This window comes from Salvelinus alpinus, chromosome 30 (genome assembly GCF_045679555.1).
Source record: "Salvelinus alpinus chromosome 30, SLU_Salpinus.1, whole genome shotgun sequence".
Classification (NCBI taxonomy): Eukaryota; Metazoa; Chordata; class Actinopteri; order Salmoniformes; family Salmonidae; genus Salvelinus; species Salvelinus alpinus.
In genome coordinates this window covers 24096420-24119948 of record NC_092115.1, presented here as the reverse complement: position 1 = coordinate 24119948, position 23529 = coordinate 24096420, and the positions used below count along the sequence as shown (strand labels likewise).

Genomic DNA, 23529 nt, shown 5'->3' with positions numbered 1-23529 from the left:
TATCATAGCTATGTATTAATGAATCATGTGTGCTTTATTTGGTGCGGCTGGGATTGACTTGTAGGCTACATTTGTTCTTTATCTTTCTAAGATATAGGTCAAATACAGTAATGAGAGAATAATTCAGGAAAGTTACTCAGAACTGTACTGGATTCTTAGAATTGATAACAACAGAATATGAGCCTAACTAACAAAGTGTGTTACTCTGGTTTACCGCTGCATCTACTGTAATCAACCTTGTGTTATTGCATCAAGATGATCCCATCTGTCTGAGATTGATCAACTTTGTAAGATTTAATGTCTACTTATCAGTGGAAGCATGATAGAAATTGGCTTCCAGACATGAACGCAAGAGGCTAAGACACACTCAGTCACACACACATGCACAAACACACACCTCACCAAACACGCTGAATCACAAAGAAAATAGGTAAGCCAGCAGCAAACCCTCCTCTGATGCTATCAGTTTAGCGGAGGAAGACAAATCTTGTCAATAACAATTGACCTAAGCCATGCCATTTGTATGGCTCTGTGTGAAAACTGAATTCACCAGATTGTTATTGGAATATGAAAGCTATTTTCAGATGCTGGTTGAATCAGCATCCATTACAGCTGCTTTTTGGAGAGTTTAGAACAGTGTATATAAACACATTTTTCTGGCTAGGGGGTCTACTAAATTAGATTGTGATGACCTGCCTGCACTGCAACTGGAAATGTCGACATTGATGCTATTCAAGCTTCTGAGAGATTGTTGATTGGATTTATTGGGTTATTACAAATCTGAACCTGTCACTTTTGCTTTTGCTTCGAGACTTGACTTCCGGAGATTGCCTGTGCGCAACTAATAACACAAAGGAGATAAAAACTCAGTGCGTCAAAACTCCTGTGTCAGCCGTTTTTCTTAACTGGAAACAGTACCCAGTACCCACTCCTTTGACGATCAATGGAATCTAATCTAGTGCTAGAGCACACAAATGATTGACACTGTGGTCCTTTTCACCTGTGGTGTTTCCCATTTTGTTCTCTCTCTCTGAATTGACACTTTCACTATACTCATTCAGATGCTTATATACATTTAGACAATCTGAGCGCTGAGAACATGACAGCCACTGCCTTTGTGAGAGAGTTTCCTGAAGACAATCGCTAAAAACCCAGCTGCCCTTCGAGCCCCCGACAATAGCTACCACGACTGCTGGTCATTCTTTTTGCTTAAAGAAGCTAAAAAGACTTCTCCCTTTCTCCATCTTATGGGAAATCTGCTTAGTGGCAGTGAAAGCATACCTGCTTCCACCTTTCCAATTAAATTAAGATGTATTTGCCTTTCAAAGCCTCGCCTCCCTCTCTTCCCATTGGAATCATTGATGGAGCCCTCTGGCCTATGATGAATGACTTCCAACCCAGAGATGAATAGGAAGATGAATGCATTGCCCTGCGAGGGTTGGAGAGGTAGCGCAAGGAGTGCTGACATAGTGACAAATACACTGACCATGGCACCAACCTGCCTAAATCAGCAAGGGAGGGTGGCAACTGCTCAACAGCACCAGCAGATACTTCCTCATAGTCTCTGTTCCTGTCCCATGGACTATTAGCTAAGTTAGCAATGAAATGCCAGTTGCAGTATACTGTATTCACTGTTTCTGACATGATACAATCAAAGTGGAAGGATGCATATACCGGTATACACAGTCAGGACTGTGTATGTTCACTAAAATGCTGATTAAGGAGAATAGTCCTTGTAAGGGTATACATTTCAGGTAATTTGAAAGATCAATTCTTCTGTGTAGGATTTTCAGATAGTATAGCATAGGGAATTTTGTAAAACCTAAATTGTAAAACCTAAGTAACATCTGCAATGAATCACTCAGACATTGGCATTTACAGTATATATTCCCATAATTTACATAATTTCAACCAGTTTTGCCCACTGCGGTTTTCTTTATGACACTGGTGAGGCCAATCATGTTATTTTTCTCTTGACTACTCTGCATCTGACAATGTCATGTTTCAGATCAGAGCACAAAACCCAAGAATCACTGTGCCTGAAAGGACTTCAATGCCACCACACCCTGTATGCATAAGAATGTATGCTACACTCTAAAAATGCAGGTGCAAGTTTGAACCAAATAAGATTCTTAAGAGCAAAGCCATAGGGGAACCATTTTAGGGTCTCTGAAGAACCATAAATGGGATGGTTCTTTGAAGAACCATATAAAAATCGAAAACCAGAAATGTTTCGGCCCTCCAGGACCGGAATTGAATAGCCTTGCTGTAGGGTTTTAAGCCTTATTTGCATATTTCCCAGGGTGCCTTTAGAGTTAATTTTAGAGTTACCAGTACCATGACTGTGCTTGCTAGTGACAGAGACATGGTTGTTGCATTTATTCATTTTTAGTCTTGTGGCCTTCACCAAGTGAGATCCTAAGTGAATATGTTGTCATTAATGTTATATTATTTAAGACAATAGAATGCATCATTTATAAGGCCTTCTTTTGAGGGCCTAGTTTTACCCAACACAGTAGCCTGAAACACATATTTTACAGGACACATCAAGCCTGCAAGTCACATTATGCTGGCTTGCAAAGTGATGTGTAATTCCTATTGGATTCCAGCCAGAGTGGGGATATACAACATTTAGCATTTTGTAACGCTCGTCGTGGTTGGAAGAAGAGGAGGACCAATGCGCAGCGTGGTAAGTGTCCATAATGATATATTTAAAAAATCAAACAGAACACTGAACGAAATAACAAAAGTACAAACAACCCAAAACAGTCCCGTATGGTGAAAACACTAACACAGGATACAACCACCCACAAAACACAAATGAAAACAGGCTACCTAAATATGGCTCCCAATCAGAGTGACACCCGCCTCTGATTGAGAACCATACTAGGCCAAACACATAGAAAATCACCTACAGAATCACCCACCCCAACTCACGCCCTGACCAAACTAAAAATAAAGACATGAAAAAGGAACTTAGGTCAGAACGTGACACATTTTTATTCACCCGCAACCTTCATTCAGAATGACTGCCATGGTTGGGTAGACTAAAATATGAGACTACCTTAAACTGGAACAACCATTTCAGGAACAGCTACAATAAGTCCAACTAAGAGATTGGAACAGTTTCGAAAATGTAAATTATTTATATTTGAGTAGCATAAGATTAATCTGTCAATCATAGATATTGAAACAAACAATTCAAAAAGATCTACCTGCAATAAAGCATGCTGGGAAATATAATAATGATGGAGGTGGCTTTGGTTCAATACTGGTTAATAACGCTAACACTAGTTTTTTTTTACCACTTAGTGTTAATTTAACTCTTTACAGTGTTAATTTAACTCTTGAATCAACACTGGATAACACTGGCCAATTTGATGTGTGCTATGAAAGGGACACATCTGCACGCTTCCATACGTTTCAATAACTTTTTAAAATTCAGAACTGTTGATGTCACGTCAAGTACCCCACAAGAGTTCTCCAAAAGTTCTCCAAGAGTTCTCCAAGGAACCTTAAGAGCTGAGGAAGGACCATTTAATTTTTTTCTGTGTACTGTGTGAGATCAAATCTAATTGAACAGTAGCTATAGGACTATTACACAATGAGGATCTGTATCCCAAATGACACCCTATTTCCCTACATAGTGCACTACTTTTGATCAGATCCTTATGGACCTTGGTCAAAAGTATTGCATTAAATAGGGAATAGGGTGCCATTTGAAACACAACCATTGGGCATGGTGAAGTGGTGATGGGATCCTGTGCTGTGTCTCTCCTCCAACCCCACGGCAACACTTGGATAGAAATGTTTATACTCCACAGAGGGACAAGGCCCTGGAATGTGATGACAGCAGAAGATCCATAAGATTATACTTTTTTGATATCCTCAGAAGTTTCCAATAAACATCACATTTTAACTGATGCCATTCTGTCTTTGTTGATTATCCATTACCTTAGAAATAACCTTGTAAATGTGGTTTGGAGTGAGACGTCCTGTAATGTCTAAGCCACCTTCTTTGAGAGGTCATATAAACCATCCAAATCTGGCCATTAGTATGGACTTTGTTTTGTTGCACCACTGGACGCATCGGGCCAGTTGCATCTAAACATAAGTACCATTACCATAGGCATACATTTCATTTATTTAATTTAACTTTCATTTAACTAGGCAAGTCAGTTAAGAACAAATTATTATTTACATTGATGGCCTACACCAGCCAAACCCGGACAACGCTAGGCCAATTGTGCACCGCCCTACGTGACTCCCAATCACAGCCGGTTGTGATACAGCCTGGAATCAAAACAGGGTGTCTGTAGTGATGCCTCTAGCACTGAGATGCAGTGCCTTAGACCGCTGCGCCACTCGGGAGCCATAAGCCATATTACCAAAGGTACCATAATAATGCAGAATAGTTTCTCATTAAAGCATAACTGTGTGGAGATTACAATATTTCATCTCCACTGTGAGTTTCTTTGTAATATGCAAGAGTAAATTGTCCCAGTGCAAATTCGATAGTGCTTTAATGGAGAAGACAACCTTTATACTGTAATGACTACTGTATGACAGCGTTACAACATACTGTATGATAACAGCTTTACAGTTTTCACAGCATATATCTAGCTTTGTTTCTTTCTTCATTATCCAGATAAAACGAAGAAACTAGAAAGTAAAGATCTGAGTCTTTACATTTCCAGGAAATAGGACAGAAATAGATTTCTCTAAAGTAGAATAGGCCTACTCCAAATGTTAAATATCCTGTTAAGCTCCTCTTGCAGTAATGTTGAATTGGACAGTAAAATGTTGTACCTGCCAACAACAGCAGCAAATGGGAGATGTGAATGGAATGATGAAAGATGCAGCACATTGAAGCCTGAGTCATTTGGTGGAGCAAGGATGGATCTTTTCCTCTGTTAATGAGGGTGGTTTACATTGAACCTCTGTATTCTGTCTAAATGGCACGGCTGGCACCATGTGCTGTGCTTGTAGTGTGGAGAAGCACCAGACAGAATTCAGATCTGAAGACTAATGAATTCTGACAGCAGTGGCACAATCCAAATCAGCCCATTTCCTCATGAAAAATGATTTTGTTAATATCTTCTCCCATTTCCTTCCAGTTCATTATTTACTTGGATGACATGCTTGGTAGCATGGCATGCTCTGTAGAGGGGATTGTGCAGGAACTTCGAGAGAACTCCGTTTGGATTCAATCACACACGTTTTTTAAAAAGTTGTTGAAGGTGGATGTGGATGGCGTGCATGTTTTATGAAAACACAAAACAAGGTTATTTGACAATACAGGTGTCAGGAGGAAAACACGTTGATTGTATAGATTAAAATGACAGACAAAACAACATGCTTTTTTAGATAACATTTTCTACAAAACTTGGAAGAACGACAAAATGTATGATTTTCTTTGTCAGACATCAGCAATACCAGCGCTAGTGACTGAGGTCAGCATTGAAAGGGACAGACGTAACCACATTCGTAAAAAATTGCTGGTCATAACTCCACAGAACAAACACCACCATAGCAGCAATATTGAATATTGTACAATAGTCAATTCAATTTAAACCCACCCAAATAATGGGACCCATTGGCTCTGCTTAAGGCAAAATGTTAGCCTGACATGTTAGTCTTAAATTCCAAAATAATCTGGGATGTTTCTTCTTGGAAATTGAACCCATGGGTTTATTGCCTGTGTTTTCATGCTACTAGCCAATCAAATCAGCTGCACTCTGCTGCCTCTGACTTCCTCTCTAGAGGGTTTTCTCCACTTTAAGAAAAACTGATATTGCACAATTTACGAAGCTTCTTGGTATACGTCGAAATGACAAAATAAGGGACAAAATCTATAAATTCCAAATTGCTCCTACCTGTGAGATAGTCTGGGTCAGGGACTGGGTCTGACAGCTCTTCGTGGCATTGCACCTCGGTTGGAACTGATGCCACAACCATGCCATCTGGGAGCTGCTGCTCGATGCCTCGGGCAAAGTTCTTCTGCCTGGATTAAGTATGACAAAACAGCCTATTTAGAGCCCCACAATTACTCACCCATCCAACTAGGCCTTATGAGGGAGAGAGGGAATAAGGCAGAGAAGAGCCAGTGTCAATCATTAACAAATTGCAAAACAGTATCTTCTGAATATGAAGAGGAAATTCAGCAACTCTTGGAGGAGAGTGGTAGTTGATAAAAAGTATTATTTATTGTTAGAACCAACACGTTTCAGCGAGAATCGTTCATAATTTTCTGGCAGATGGTTAAGAAAATCCACAGGAAATACTGTATGTGAGCATGCAGGGAGAATCAGAGACTTCTACATCAAACATGCCATTTTTCATTATGTTAAATGTCCTTTTATTCTGTGGTTCTCCTCCAGTTCCTAACCTGATATGCTAATTTTGTTCATGTTTAAGGCTCCCCCTAAAGTTGATTGACGCACCCGTGCGTCACATGGTGACAACATTTTTAATATTGAATAGCTCCTGTGTGTTTATGCTAGAGACTTACTGTTTCTTGTAGTGGCTTCAGCTCAAAAACCTCTTTCTGCCGATATAAAGTTTCTGCCTATTCCATAACATTGGGCTTGTGAAAGCGACATTTTTCTACACATGAGAGGATCTGGAAAGAAAACCGTCACGAAATCATCTGTAAAACCTGAACCGTGTGAGCTACAAAATATTATGTCACCAATATGCTTTTTTGGCACATTTTTCTAAAGAAAATGTTACCTAGAATTGTATTTTTTACAACATATCAACAATTACCTCTACGCAAGTCTGAAGCATATATCTAAGGATAACCACACACAATTTGATGAATGTACTGTAGATGCTTCTGAAGCTGAGGAAAATGAGTTGGCGTGTTGGAAGAGTCTGACTTTGGGAAAATGGCACTCCAAGACAAGTACACTGAAATTAGATTACCAAACACCAAACACTTATTTAGACATAATCACGATCTCTTCAAAGTAAGTTACTACATACAGTATAGTCCAGTTTGTTACATTCTCTATGAAATTGGATTTTAAATAATGTGTAATTATGGATGTATGTCCATTTTAAAGTAGTTAAAATTGATGACATTTTGATGACGATAGTATCAAAACATGACGATAGTAAAACATCCATTTCCATCAATATTTTTTCATTTTTATGTTTACTTTTTGAAAATACTAATATGAATGGACCAAAATACCAACAAAAAATGTATAGCTACTGTCGATGCTAAAATGTAATTTCAGGCTGTGGTGCCTGGCCTTAATCCTGCTCAACCTGGTATACTCATCCCTGTCTCTGCTCACTGCATTCATTCATTACAATAGTGATAATATCCACTCCAAAGAGTCCATTTGAAAAGTTAGAAAAAGAGTGGATCTTAAAGGGCAAATTACTTTGAATTGAGTATGAAAAAAACTGTACTGCCGCTAAAGCTTTCACTTTCTCGATAAAAGGACCAGTGGAGGTACCTGAAAGTTATATGGAAGCACTTTCTTCTCTATGATGACTTTTCTGCATGCATTCATGTTTCTGGTAAGAGTCACTGATGAAGAAGATTTGAGTTTGAAAGGTGACCCTTAATCCAAAATCTCGATTTCTCCTCAAAAGCCGGAATCATGAATAACCATATGTATGGGAATACCAGTTACAAAGATTTTAGAACAGACAAATAATGAAACCTAATCTGTACAATAATGATATAACTACAGAAGGAAAAAAAAAAATACCCCTCATGTAGCTGAGCAATGGCTCTGTACAGCACATCTACAGCATACATCTACTCATATTAAATTGCGTTCTTTTGACTTGATGGTTAACAGCCACAGATGTAAACACAATAATAAACAGCATTATCTTTAAATAGTCAAAACATACATTTCCAGAATTGGGTTGAAACAGGAAAGGGGTGGGATGCAGTTACAAACCCCTCCTATTATTCATCACTGAGTGAAAATAACTGCTTCTATGAAAGGAGCATTACGTTATTTCCATGTTCCAAACACAAATGCCTGACTTGAAGCAACATTACTCATAGTCAGTGATTGAGCATCACACTCCCATTACTTAATATATTATCAAGGCACAAGGCGAGACCCAAATGCAGACACAGGAGGCAGATGGTTGGAGTCTTACAATGTTAATTAATCCAAAGTGGTAGGCAAGAGAATGGTCGTGGACAGGCAAAAAGGTCAAAACCAGGAGGTACAAAGTGGCAGACAGGCAGAATGGTCAGGCAGACGGGTACAATGTTCAGAAACAGGCAAGGGTCAAAACCAGGAGGACTAGAAAAAGGAGAATGCAAAAAGCAGGAGGACGGGAAAAACGCTGGTTGACTTGGAAACATACAAGACGAACTGGCACAGAGAGACAGGAAACACAGGGATAAATACACTGGGGGAAATAAGCGACACCTGGAGGGGGTGGAGACAGTTGAAACAGATCAGGGCGTGACATATATCTTACAACCACCTCTGAAATAGTCATTTATCCCTTCGAAGTCAATTACATAATGTTTCATAACTGTAAACAGCAATAGTCCTATTGATATTTAATATCTATAAGCAGTGTCAAATATACTTTAGCTTTCAGGGACTTAGAACTAGCAGGAACTGGATGTAACTGTAAAATGGCTGTGCATATTAGCTAAAATCATCCCCTTTGGGGGCATTTTCTGAAAATGAAACCTGACCCTCCATTGGAAACACTGAAATAATGGCATTACATGCCAATTCATTTGTATGGCCATTCCATGTCCGGGAGTAAGGAAAAGGAACACATTGTTAACAGTCATTAAAAGCATGAAAACTAGACTCATACATATCAAATATGTTGCTTTAGGCATAGTATAACAATACTTATCTCCTAAGCAAAGAAAATGGAGAAAAGGGTATTTATAATGCACCTTGGGCCTAGAGGGTAAATTGGTTTGAATGTGCCATTGTGATTAATTTGTATTGTCAAGAAGAAGTTACGCCTGTATGAAATATGCCATTGTTAAACTGGCTTAAAGCCAATTTCATATTAACATAGTCAATTACAGTTCCTGTGATCTAAAAATGGAAAACCAACAGTTTAATTTAGTGAGTTTTCTTTGGACTTTGGAATCTAACAAAATAGTAATAACGGGATGAGGTGAGCATAGATGCCCAAAAAATATTTCAGTATTTTTTCAAGATCAGAGTCAACCAAAGTAAAAATCGTATTTATATAGTATGTACATCCTGTGCATATTATTCTTCATTTGAAAGTCTAGGTCACTTTGAAAGAGTTCATGCCCATGTGCCTCTTCTTGAGTAATAGCTGGGAAATGAAAAATGTAACCTTTAACTGTTTCAGGGTTTCAGCTAACTTTATAATTTCAACTATGACATACCTCAGTGATATTTCTGACTTTTTGATTGTGATATAATTTTTTTTGTATTCCCCCTGATAATATCAGACGACAAGTGATGGAATGGGGCTGGGGTAAGAACTTTACAACGTGCAATAATTGAGGCAATGCTCTCCGGTGTTTAATATAATCAATCTAGCTCACACAGAAATTGTATATTTTAATTAAGCGAGTAGATAAAGGTGTTCCTCCTCTGAGGGGGTGAGAGGAGACACCCCACCAAGTAGTTTGGAAATGTGGTCTAAATCACGATCCCAAGCAGCCCTAATGAGAACAAAGAACACACAAATATTCATTAAAACCTGCTCTAAGCATGTTGTGTGGAGTAATGAGAGAGAGAGAGAGAGAGAGAGAGAGAGAGAGAGAGAGAGAGAGAGAGAGAGAGAGAGAGAGAGAGAGAGAGAGAGAGAGAGAGAGAGAGAGAGAGAGAGAGAGAGAAAGAGAGAGAGAAAGGGAGAGAGAGAGCAAGGAGAGAGAAGGTCTTGGAGCCAAAGGGAGGAAATAATGAGAAGAGGTTGCCTTTTTAACTCACATTATTCTAATGTTCTTCACTGCCTCCCTCAGAGACATTTAGATCTACCAGTAGGAAATCGCATCACTACTAAGTCTGTAGACATACAAAACAGCACCAGGCATCTCAGCTAAGATCCCATCCCATCTCTCTCTATGCTCAAGAGAAAGAGAAGAAAACATGTTTAATGGAATATCCCCTTATGTGGTCTTGTTATAAATCTCTGTGTCCCGGCCAGTCTTGGCCACATAAAAGCTCTGGCTAAGATAGTATGACACCTCTTATTTACCTCCAATCCTCCACAGAAAATTCTAACTTTTGAAATAATAATTACCAAGCCGACTCTGAAATTCAGCAGGAGCGATTCAGAGAACGACAAGTAACTTTTTTTAAAACATGAAAAGTGTTTCAGAGGCTGGTGAGCATGAAAGCAGGGCCCACAGCTCTGTGTGGATAGAATCAGACGCAGCTCTGTGGCACAGCCTGGAGCCTGGCCATCCAGCAGACTCTGCTCCTGCTGAGTGGGTACAGGCTAGCCTCATCTTATTCCAGCAACACCGGCTGTGAAGAGCCAGTGGGCACCTTCGCACTCTGCTAGATGTGTCCTTTAATTTCCTTCCCTTTGTTGTTCCAGCCAGACTAAATAAAAAGGTAGGGGTGGGATGCCTCTTTTTCAAATGAATAAAAGATCAACAGTCATACTTGACTATGAGGAAATGTGCACATTTTGTATAGTTTGTGAAACGTTTTGTGTACAGTAGTGTGGTAGAAGGGAGCTTGGGAGTTTGGAGAACCACATTTCTGTTTCTATCCAGCAGCTATGTGTTGTTTCTGTACTTTTCAGGATTTTTTTCAGGATAGTTGAAGTTTCCTTACTTTTTGCATGCTACGTTAATGATTAGACCGTGTTAAAATTGGACTTGCCTTTCATAAGTTTACTGTCAAAGAGTGCAACAGATGATTTGTGACACTCCAGAACCGTGGGGTGAAGCTTTTGATGAAGCGCCAATGAAACTCCAAGCACCAGGCTGGTATGAAACAGAATAATCCAAGTTTTTCTCTCCTTTTTTTCCAGGATGTCTCTCACGGTGATTCTCTTTGTAAACCATGCACGAGTCACACAAGGGCTTATTCCTCTCCATGGGGTGTCAGTCAATGGACAACATTTTATTTCTGCCGTGAAATTGTATTTACCTGGATAATGTGAAGACTATACCTCAAGTTAAAATACATTTTTCTCCTTTAAAATAATATAATTAAAATGTCACAAATTAATTAATAAACCCCAGCATTTAATATCAGTAACATTAGCAATTGTTTTTATCATTGAGAGAATGTTTATTCATAATACTTTTCTAAATTAAGTTTGAAGTTCCCTGCAATACTACATCATCAGCAGTAATCTCTACTTCCCAGTACTATTCCTCCTGTGTACCAAAGTTTTGACTATTTTCTTTAGTTTCCAATTAATTGTCAATCAGTATGGCATTCTTGTGAGGCTTAATGAACCCAAGGTAGGCACCAGTGCAGCAGCGCAGGTGACCCTTTGTTCATTGCACATTCAAAGTTTCATCTGCTCCAATTACGTTCCATTACACCAAACTGGCTCCTGGTCACTTTTAATTCACTTCTTGCCATCTTGTATAATTAGGGTTTGCATTAACCATGGCTCCCCAAAGAGGCTTTCTCCAGCACCATGTCTGGCTGCACTCTGCACAGGAGCATTTTGTACTTTTCAAAGTCTGTCTGAAACCCTGGCTGTCTCTCCCGGTGCTTTCAAAATGAGATCAGAGCATTTGAGATTTAGCTACAGTACTTGATGATATTAACTTCCCCTTGTTCGCCTTCCTCGAGCATTCACGTGACATATTGTAAGTGGATGCACTGCCTCTGGCTGCGGGATCCATGTGCACCCAAATTACATTTTCAGGACCGTAGATGATTTCCGTGACCTGACTTCCTGACTTCAGCGGAAAGGAAGCATCGTGAGTGGACGATGGTAATTAAGCAGCCCACAAAGCATGCTGCCACAGAACTTATATTCACAAAACAGGGCCTGCTGTGCCTTTCTTTAGATATTAAAAGCAGATCTTTAGATCCTCATTCACAAGATACACTGTATTTAGATGTACATCATTTTGGTAATTTTCATTGTGGAAGGAAGATGCCATACAGTACATATTAATCTTCTGAGTGCATTAGTCTCTCACCTTGCTTTAGTATACTATACATCTGTCACGACTTCCGTCGAAGTTGGTGCCTCTCCTTGTTCGGCGGTGTTCGGCGGTCGTTGTCACCGGTTTTCTAGCCGCCACCGATCTAAATTTCATTGTCCATTTGTTCTGTCTTTATTGTACACACCTGGTTTCCATTACATTATTATAAATTCCCTATTTAACCCTCTGGTTCCCACATGGTGTCACGATCGTCGTAACGTTGAAGAGAGGAGGACCAAGGCGCAGCGTGAAATGAATACATACTTGATTTATTTAACGAAGACGAAAATTAAGAACACTTAACAAACTAATACAAAACAATAAACGACGAACGTGAAGCTAATGAAAACTAGTGCTGACACAAACACTACACATAGACAATAACCCACGACCTACCCAATGAATATCGCTGCCTAAATATGGTTCCCAATCAGAGACAACGATAGACAGCTGCCTCTAATTGAGAACCAATCTAGGCAACCATAGACATACATCACACCTAGACTAGCAAACACCCATAGAAATACAAAAACCCCTAGACAATAACAAAAACACCTGCATCCCCCATGTCACACCCTGACCTAACTAAAATAATAAAGAGAACAAAGATAACTAAGGCCAGGGCGTGACACATGGTTTTGTGCGTGTTTGTTCTGTGTTAAGCGGTCGCATATATTTGTGAGCTGGAATATTTTCCCTGCGTGGAATATTTAGTTGTTTTGTTGAGTAAAGTCCGGTATTACTCATTCTCTGTGTCCTGCGCCTGACTCCGTCCCACCTGCTGCACATTGACTCTTAACATCTCTGCCCATTGTATACCTTAATTTAAATGTTTTATAAATACATTTTTCCTCTAGCTGAGGACCAATTAAACAACCATGAATCAACCGTGAATCAAACATGAATCATTCCTATTTTATACACAAGCTATAACCCATGACACAACTCATACATTACCTGAAGGTAGCTTTGAGGATCTGCCCAGAGGTGATCTCCTTGGTGTGGTTGTTGTAGCCATAGAAGAGATCCCCAAAAACGGTTTGGTTGGCTGGGATGTCAGCTGTCTCCCCACAGTCCAGTCCCACGGTACAGGCTTCAGACAGGGGCTGGCAGGAACGACCATCTTGACCTTTCTTGTAATCCTCAATACAACTACAACGGCAGCCATAAAAAAAAGGGGAGCAGTGTGAGCTGATGTGCTCTTACATTATATTCAAATAGACTATGTTTAATCTACATTATACACGTAGCTTCTAATAAATATAGTCATATTCAGGGTTTAGACCGAATTCTGCTTGCAATTCAAGTCAATACAGGGATAAAAAATAGGTCGTTTTTTTTACTTATACTGGAAATCGATTTAATTGAATAGGTCCCTTTGGCTGTATTTACACAGGCATCCCAATTCTGATCTTTTTCTCACTAATTGGTCTTTTGACCAATCAGATCAGCTCTGAATATGTGAAAAGATCTGATGTGATTGGTCAAAAGACTAATTAGCAGAAAAAAATCAGAATTGGTCTGCCTTAGTGACTGACTGAAGAGTACATGAAATTCCAACTTGACATTATATAAACATCACTATGGCTATCTGTCAGGATTATTGACTTATTTTACTTGTGTTCATGGTTCACTATTTACTCAGAAGTGCACCCCTTTATGCCCGAGTTCAAGGAGATCCACAAAATAGGCCTCCTCATGATTCTATTGTGCCAATCAATTCTAGCTTTGTTGTATGGTGCTATTAATTAAATTCAGTGAACAAAAAACACCCCATTTCATTTTTCAAAAAGGGAATAATCCAAACAGTGAGTCCTCTCGACTCTTTCATATTTATGACACTTTGACATTCCAGTGTCTAGCGAGCTCTGTAAAATATATCAAAGGCAATGGGCCTGGGATTAAAGTGAAATACCCTTTCTTCATGATGACACTTCTTTCTACAGGAAAGTGTCACTAAAGAGGGTTAGATATATTTTGTCCATAATGCAGTCCTAATCCACACCGCATTTAAACTGGTTCACTTTCCCTGTCATATTATCATGTTTCATATGACAGACAATTAAGCACATTTGTCACCTACAGTCAGAAATACTTTTGTGTCAGGAGAAGACTTGACATTAAAAGAGAGGTCAAGAGATCTTTCTCTTTAAAGAGACAACCTCTCCAAGGCGAAGAGACAAATCACTCTGAGTGACTAACGCACTGCACAGCTGACATTTAAAAGACATACTGGTGCACTTCGCTTTCCTACTAGAACTATGTCATGACAATGCCATCACCAGGAATCTACTGAAGTGAAAAAGAAGGCAAGACTAGTACTACAGATTGTTAGGTTCTAATTATCAAAGTAAGAACTCGACGGACACTATGAAAGCTTAAACCAAGTTCATTCATCCCAGAGGATCGAACAGCTGAACCGACAAAAGACATTCACACAAGCACTGATATTTAACTCTTTCTCCTATGCTGTATCTCCTCCTACACATCTGAACAGCCAATGATGTTCAGAACCTTAGTGATATCTGTTCTTCCTCCTTTCTTCTGACCTGACCTCTGCCCCAAAGTGCTCACTTCTCCCCAACTTACGGCTGTCATGTTGACTCGTACCAGACAGTGTCTTTCCTCCTCCCATAGGATCCCTGATGGCTAACATTAATATATCTTGACATAACGTAAAGGTTATAAATTACCCTCTCTCCCTCAGTGAAAGGAATAAGTATATTTCATGATTTCATACGTCAAGAAATCAGAACCCAACAACATTTTGGTAGATGCATTCGGTTGTCCAACTGACTAGGTATCCCCTTTCCCTTCCCTACTATCATGGTATTGCTATAATTTCCTACATTGAAACTTCTGTCCTCCTTTTTAAACACTTCAGGATATGACACTATTTTATCAGTTCAGTGCCACAGAGACAGGGCCTGCATACCAAATAGCACTGTATTTGCAACACAGTGCACTACTTTAGTGCAACACAGTGGACTACATAGTGCACTACAAAAGTAGTGCACTATGTAGAGAATAGGTTGCCATTTGAGATGCATCCAAGTTCAGTAGTGTTCTCTCACCCGCAGAACATCTGGATGTTGTAAAGGGTGGGGTCGTCCTCCAGGGGGGCAAGCTGCTGGAGGCACAGTTGTTCACAGCCTCCGTTAAAGCCGTCAGAGCAGTCGATGCCAATGTGGTGGTCGTAGCAGCCTGTGCCATCCTTCATGGGACTCAGTCCATGAGGGCACTAGAAAGAATGGGAATAAAGGATACAGGATGTCACAGAAAGTCAAAAACAATAGGGGCACAGATCAACTAAAATACACTAGGGATGTGATCTGGTTTCATATTGGTCAAATGTAATCATTTTACAAATCTTTAGTTCACACAGAAATAAGTAGAGATCAGACACATCCAGATCTCATGTGTGTGTACAAATTGAAAATGTAGCAAAATGAGAGAAAATAAAGGTAACGGCTTTGATTATATTTTCCCAAACAACATTTGATGAACTCTGTCACACCACAAAAGATGTGCTGCTAACAAAGATATATGAGGCATAAATTCACAGAGGCATCCAGAACTTCTACAACTCTACACCTGCTTCCAGAGCTACAAAGACTCCCCTATCCTTCCCAAAGCAATTTTTCAGAGGCCAGTGAAGCCAAATTCACATTTTCTGTCAGACATTCCTTAAAAGGGGACTTTGATGGGATGATACTTAACAAGGCACCCCTGCCTGTAGAAAAGAGGAAAATACTCTGTTTGCCTTCAAGCAATAAGGAAGCATAAGCAACATATATATTTATTTATTTAATTACTCTCCCAAGTCTCCAGTGCCCATCGATCCTGGCCTCATCCCACTGGGCACACACTGGTTGACTCAATGTTGTTTCCAAATTACGTTGAACCAACATGGAACAGGCGTTGAATTAACATTTGTGCCCAGTGGGATAACAACAGTAGTCGGTTGAAAGAGTAGGCTGAATCCTGATACCTCTAGCTCAAACGAACACATTTTAATAGGGATCAAACATGAACCAGTGCATCAATCGACTCTAAGGAGTCAAACATGAATTGGAACTTCATAAGTTGAGTCAAACAGAAGCACTGAAAATCCAGAATTGTCCTACATCAGGCCCTGTGGAGTTTTCAGTATTAAAGGTAGACTGACTCAGTGATATGACGTAGATACAGCATAGTGGGTCAATTTCTGCAGCAACTAAGAGCGTTGAAGTGCGAGGCTCAACTTCTCTGCGGTTTTAGTTTTCTGGCTACTACGCTCTAAACAGCATGAAGTAAACCCATGCAAATGCGCAGATACTGTGTGTGACTGTGTGTGAGTGAAGTCTGGCATCTCGCTCATCTCAATATGTGCGGTGCTACTTGTCGCAACGTTTTTTCGCTGAGTATTTCTTTAATATAAGATTTCAGATTGTTTGCACCTGTAGATGTTATGTACAGTTGAAGTCAGAAGTTTACATACACTTAGGTTGGAGTCATTAAAACTCGTTTTTCAACCACTCCACACATTTCTTGCTAACAAACTATAGTTTTGGCAAGTCGGTTAGGACATCTACTTTGTGCATGACACAAGTCATTTTTCCAACAATTGTTTACAGACAGATTATTTCACTGTATCACAATTCCAGTGTGTCAGAAGATTACATACACTAAGTTGACTGCGCCTTTAAACAGCTCGGAAAATTCCAGAAAATTATTTAATGGCTTTAGAAGCTTCTGATTGGCTAATTGACATAATTTGAGTCAATAGGAGGTGTACCTGTGGATGTATTTCAAGGTCTACCTTCAAACTCAGTGCCTCTTTGCTTGACATCATGGGAAAATCAAAAGAAATCAGCCAAGACCTCAGAAAAGAAATTGTAGACCTCCACAAATCTGGTTCATCGTTGGGAGGAATTTCCAAACGCCTGAAGGTACCACGGTCATATGTACAAACAATAGTACTCAAGTATAAACACCATGGGACCACGTAGCCGTCATACCACTCAGGAAGGAGACGCGTTCTGTCTCCTAGTGATGAACGTACTTTGGTGCAAAAGTGCAAATCAATCCCAGAACAACAGCAAAGGACCTTGTGAAGATACTGGAGGAAACAGGTACAAAATTATCTATATCCACAGTAAAACGAGTCCTATATCGACATAATCTGAAATGCCACTCAGCAAGGAAGAAGCCACTGCTCCAAAACCGCCATAAAAAAGCCAGACTACGGTTTGCAATATGGGGACAAAGATCGTACTTTTCGGAGGAATGTCCTCTGGTCTGATGAAACAAAAATAGAACTGTTTGGCCATAATGACCATCGTTATGTTTGGAGGAAAAAGGGGGAGGCTTGCAAGCTGAAGAACACCATCCCAACCGTGAAGGACGGGGGTGGCAGCATCATGTTGTGTGGGTGCTTTGCTGCAGGAGGGACTGGTACACTTCACAAAATAGATGGCATCATGAGGATGGAAAATGATGTGGATATATTGAAGAAACATCTCAGGACATCAGTCAGGAAGTTAAAGCTTGGTTGCAAACGGGTCTTCCAAATGGGCAATGACCCCAAGCATACTTCCAAAGTTGTGACAAAATGGCTCAAGGACAACAAAGTCAAGGTATTGGAGTGGCCATCACAAAGCCCTGACCTCAGTCCTAAGAAGATTTGTGGGCAGAACTGAAAAAGTGTGTGTTAGCAAGGCGGCCTACAAACCTGACTCAGTTACACCAGCTCTGTCAGGAGGAATGGGCCAAAATCCACCCAACTTATTGTGGGAAGCTTGTGGAAGGCTACCCGAAACGTTTGACCCAAGTTTAAATTGTTTAAGGCAATGCTATCAAATACTAATTGAGTGTATGTAAACTTCTGACCCACTGGGAATGTGATGAAAGAAATAAAAGCTGAAATAAATCATTCTCTCTACTAGTATTACGACATTCCACATTCTTAAAATAAAGTGGTAATCCTAACTGACCTAAAACAGGGAATTTTTACTAGGATTAAATGTCAAAAATTGTGAAAAACATATTTAAATATATATAGTTTAAATATATTTGGCTATGGTGTATGTAAACTTCCGATTTCAACTGTATGTGTTTCCTAAGAAAATCCCTCTCTTTACTGTAGATCATTATGACCCATCCCACCACTAACAAGGGCAGGTAAAGATACACGTATGTCATTACACCAAAGCATTGTTGAAATTGGCTGTTTTTTTTTGCATATCCAAGTCGAATCTGTTCTTTTTCCTGCAGTCTGAACAGTCAAAAATCACATAGAAATTGACATTTCAAGCCACATTCAAAACTACCTTTATAGGTGGTTTGAAATCAGATTCAAATCTGATTCCTGGTGACTTGTGTCTGAATGGTTAAATCTGATTTATTTGCCCTCAAATGGTTTTTAGACTGTTATTTGGCATATCTTGTTGCTTGCTAGCTATTCTGTTGATAGTTTAACAAGAACATTGGCAGCTAACTAGCTTTTTAATTGTTTACAAACAAATGAGTGAATGTGCTAGAAAACTAAACAGCTACCTAGCTAGCTAGTTGAGTGCTGTGGCTAGCCAAAAAGGAATAATTTTGAAAGTTGGATCATCTTATCCTTTGAGTCTTTAAAAGTGTTTATTACACTATGATTTTGGACATTCAAAGCAACTGGGAAACATCCAGTTGCTACATTAGCATTAGCTTGCTACATAACTTCTGAGTCATAGGAAGCACGAGCACGACCACTAATCAGCCTGAACCACTGTGCATGTCACCAAATCTGATTTGGTCACTTGTAATTTGCTATTTGGACAAACAGTATTTCAAAATGGATTTGAAAAACAAAAATGATTTGAGCATTAATGCCTGCAGTGTGAACAAGCCTCAAGAGGTCTGGCTGGCCCTCTTACGAATCAAATTGTATTATTAACATGCGCCAAATACAACAGGTGTAGACCTTACAGTGAAATGCTTACTTACGATCCCCTAACCAACAATCCAGTAAAAAAAAAACAGATAAGAATAAGAAATAAAATAAACAAGTAATTAAAGAGCAGCAGTAAAATAACAATATACAGGGGGGTACCGGTATAGAGTCAATGTGTGGGGGCACTGGTCAGTTGAGGTAATATGTACATGTAGGCCGAGTTATTAAAGTGACTATGCATAGATGATGATAACAACAGAGAGTAGCAGCGGTGTAAAAGAAGGGGTGCAATGCAAATAGTCTGTGTAGCCATTTGTTTAGGAGTCTTATAGCTTGGGGGTAGAAGCTGTTTAGAAGCCTCTTGGACCTAGACTTGGCGCTCTGGTACCTTTTGCTTAGCGGTAGCAGAGAGAACAGTCTATGACTAGGGTGGCTGGAGTCTTTGACAATTTTTAGGGCCTTCCTCTGACACCGCCTGGTATAGAAGTCCTGGATGGCAGAAAGCTTGGCCCCAGTGATGAACTGGGCCGTTCGCAATACCCTCTGTAGTGCCTTGCGGTCAGAGGCCGAGCAGTTGCCATACCAGGCAGCGATGCAACCAGTCAGGATGCTCCCGATGGTGCAGCTTTAGAACCTTTTGGGGATCTGAGGACCCATGCTAAATCTTTTCAGTCTCCTGAGGGGGAATAGGTTTTGTCGTGCCCTCTTCACGACTGGCTTGGTGTGCTTGGACCATGTTAGTTTGTTGGTGATGTGGACACCAATGAACTTGAAACTCTTAACCTGCTCCACTGCAGCCCTGTCGATGAGAATGGGGGCGTGCTCGGTCCTCTTTTTCCTGTAGTCCACAATCATCTGTGGTTAAGTGATTAACACTGGGTTAATGGCTAATGTATCAATGGCCATTGGGGCATATGTCGTAACAGGAGTCCCTCGCCTCGTCCCTCCCTGGACACATTGCTATTGATTTTGTCGCTAGGCTACGGGTACTGTGAAAATGGATTTATCACATGTAATGTAAAGAGCATGGCACATTGAATCTCCTAACTCATCTGTAGCAGAGGCTCTTTAAATCACTGGGCCTCTCTGCAATCGATGGCAATGGGTAAGTGTGGCAAAGGGAAGTCAGTGGAATTCATGTATTAATGGTCCTTGATGGCCCTTGCTTGTGAACCCCACATCTCTCCTTATTGACTGCTGGAAGCCAAATTCTGTGTGTGTAAATGTACTTGGTGAGTAAAGGTGATTCTGACTGACATGCAGAAATAGGAGAACTCAGGAGAATTTCCCCACTGCCAAGAGAATGATAGTCATTAAAGATGTGCTTGCTTTCAGGCTTGCATTATACTGTTTGAGGATTTTCCATACAGTTATATTTCCATATGTAATGAACACAATGTTAGACAGAGAGCTGGTTTCAAGCACAGGGCGCAGCAGGTGTTTATTTGTAAAGGACCACAGGAAGAGGCAGGTAGCTGGGTCCAGGGGCAGGCAGAAGGTTATACACAGGGGGTCCAAAAAGTCAACAGTACAGGCAGGGAAAAGGCTAGTAACGTCGTCCGGGAGATCATGCAATAGGTTGATAACAAAAATAATCCGATAGGCTAAAGTACAGGCAGGGAATAGGCAAAAGGCATCATTAGTGAGGCAGACAAAAACTATCATACACGAGAGGATTAAATTACATTGGGAAATCCAGCCCTCCGAATAGAAGTGTGTCACAAAACAAACAATACCTCACAATAATGGGGTGCAAAGAACTGAACTAAATAGTGTGTGATAATGACATACAGGTGTGTGAACAGGTCATCAGAATTCAGGTGATTGGGATCTGGAGAGTGAGCTGCGTTCAGGGGATCTATGTGTTTGAGAGTGTGAGCTGGAAGGTGGGCTGGAAAGTGAGCTGCGTTCTGGGGATCTTCGTGTTTGAGAGTGTGAGTTGGAAGCAGACGTTACACCATACAGCATTTTTGCAAAGAGTTCTATTGTGAATTTAAAACTCAACCATTTAGGAATTCACAATCCATAGGTCAAAGGTAGAATAAATCATATGCTTTGAAATGATTCAGATAAAGTGAAAATGGCAAAGGTCCTCTAAAGATCCCTGCATGAGAGAAACAATAGATAATGTCAACATACAGTATATCTCCTTTCATAGTAATGAAATATGTTGACACATTTTTTTTTAGTTGCTAGGTAGAATAACAAATGTAGCACCACAAAATAAACAACATCCTTCACTGGCAGTTTAAGGAAATAAGACAATAAATGATAATAGTGTACCGGCTTGTGAAGCTTTTGTATTTAGGCTGAACTGGAAAAACCCTTGAACCACTGTACCTTTTAATCCCATTTCCTAATGGAGATAAATTCCTCCTGCTCCTTCCAGTTTATGGGAATCAGCCATGTGTTGTTGCCACATAGCAACAAATCCTTTCTAGAGAGTTGGATAAACTTTGCAATTTTCCAATACGCCAAATAGGCAGATTGGAGAAAGTGAACAATAGAGATTGAATAGGTCTACTTATCCAGCAAGCAGAGTTTCAGGAGGAAAGGGAAGATATAATCTGTTCCAAATGTCATGGTTGAGGTTATCAATGTATATCAGGTAGTCTTAAGAGTTGTAAAATTATCCAGAGTACAGTAATATAATAACCCCTTGGGAATATATATGTAAACTTAAAATTGTACAGTGATTGTATTGACATTCTATAACGCCACTCCCAAACCATATATATCTTATCTTCATAAATCACCAGTTGTTGGGGGGATTAGTGTAAAAAAAACTTCACCAACACCTCCCCTGGTGCTAGCCAGTCATATTTCAGAGGTAGCTTTAGTGATTACAGAGGTGCATTAACATGCTCTGCATCTGTCCACGGAAAGACTGTAGCAGATTTTTCCAAAAGAGGATGTACTACCTTAAAACCCCCTATCGATCCTTAGAGGAAAACATCAGTACTGGCAGGCTGCTGAGCACCTACTACTCTATAGGAGTATGCTCATAGAATACCTTGGCCAAATATCGACTCAGCTCAGAACTGCTTAGTGTCCAAAATGGGATCCAAGTCAGAGCTGGTTGCAGCTGAATGTGGACTACGTCAGTAACAAAGTGTATAGGCCAGCATGGGAAACATGTTCAGGTGCTTGTTCTGAAGTTAAATAAGATTATGTTTGACCGTGGACAGCTTAGACTGGCACAATTGAGCATTCTATTAATTGTAAGGTATATCTATATGTTTTTGAGGTATATCTATACTGTATATATTTTTGAAGGAGGAGTTCTCTGGGGGAAGGTATATGTGACACCCAAACAGCACACCTAATTTTTTAAATGTAAATTTGACAAGTTCAGTTGTAGGATCAAGAGAGACACTTAAGTGTTTTAGTACTATATCTCTTGACACAATGATTAAAATAATCATGGCCTCTAAACCTTCAAGCTGCATACTGGACCCTATTCCAACTAAACTACTGAAAGAGCTGCTTCCTGTGCTTGGCCCTCCTACGTTGAACATAATAAACGTCTCTCTATCCACCGGATGTGTACCAAACTCACTAAAAGTGGCAGTAATAAAGCCTCTCTTGAAAAAGCCAAACCTTGACCCAGAAAATATAAAAAACTATCGGCCTATATCGAATCTTCATTTCCTCTCGAAAAAAAAATGAAAAAGCTGTTGCGCAGCAACTCACTGCCTTCCTGAAGACAAACAATGTATACGAAATGCTTCCGTCTGGTTTTAGACCCCATCATAGCACTGAGACTGCACTTGTGAAGGTGGTAAATTACCTTTTAATGGCGTCAGACTCTGCATCTGTCCTCGTGATCCTAGACCTTAGTGCTGCCTTTGATACCATCGATCACCACATTCTTTTGGAGAGATTGGAAACCCAAATTGGTCTACATGGACAAGTTCTGGCCTGGTTTAGATCTTATCTGTTGGAAAGATATCAGTTTGTCTCTGTGAATGGTTTGTCCTCTGTATATTTCGGTGTTCCTCAAGGTTCCGTTTTGGGACCACTATTGTTTTCACTATATATTTTACCTCTTGGGGATGTCTTTCGAAAACATAATGTTAACTTTCACTGCTGTGCGGATGACACACGGCTGTACATTTCAATGAAACATGGTGAAGCCCCAAAATTGCCCTCGCTAGAAGCCTGTGTTTCAGACATATGGAAGTGGATGGCTGCAAACGTTCTACTTTTAAACTCGGACAAAACAGAGCTGCTTGTTCTAGGTCCCAAGAAACAAAGAGATCTTCTGTTGAATCTGACAATTAATCTTGATGGTTGTAAAATCGTCTCAAATAAAACTGTGAAGGACCTCGGCGTTACTCTGGACCCTGATCTCTCTTTTGACGAACATATCAAGACTGTTTCAAGGACAGCTTTTTTCCATCTACATAACATTGCAAAAATCAGAAACTTTCTGTCCCAAAATGATGCAGAAAAATGTATCCATGCTTTTGTTACTTCTAGGTTAGACTACTGC

General features: G+C 40.0%; 1 protein-coding gene across 11 annotated transcripts in view; it reads right to left on the bottom strand.

Annotated features, from left to right (window-relative positions):
• The window catches only part of astn1 (astrotactin 1), a 246781-nt gene that overhangs the window by 123397 nt on the left and 99855 nt on the right, over positions 1 to 23529 (bottom strand). For all 11 annotated transcript variants that reach the window (XM_071377340.1, XM_071377345.1, XM_071377341.1 and 8 more), the window contains 3 exons: positions 15193 to 15359; positions 13076 to 13270; positions 5877 to 6004 (listed from right to left, as the gene is read on the bottom strand). In XM_071377340.1, coding sequence (XP_071233441.1) covers positions 5877 to 6004; positions 13076 to 13270; positions 15193 to 15359 — 490 coding nt within the window. The remainder of the gene's footprint in view (positions 1 to 5876; positions 6005 to 13075; positions 13271 to 15192; positions 15360 to 23529) is intronic.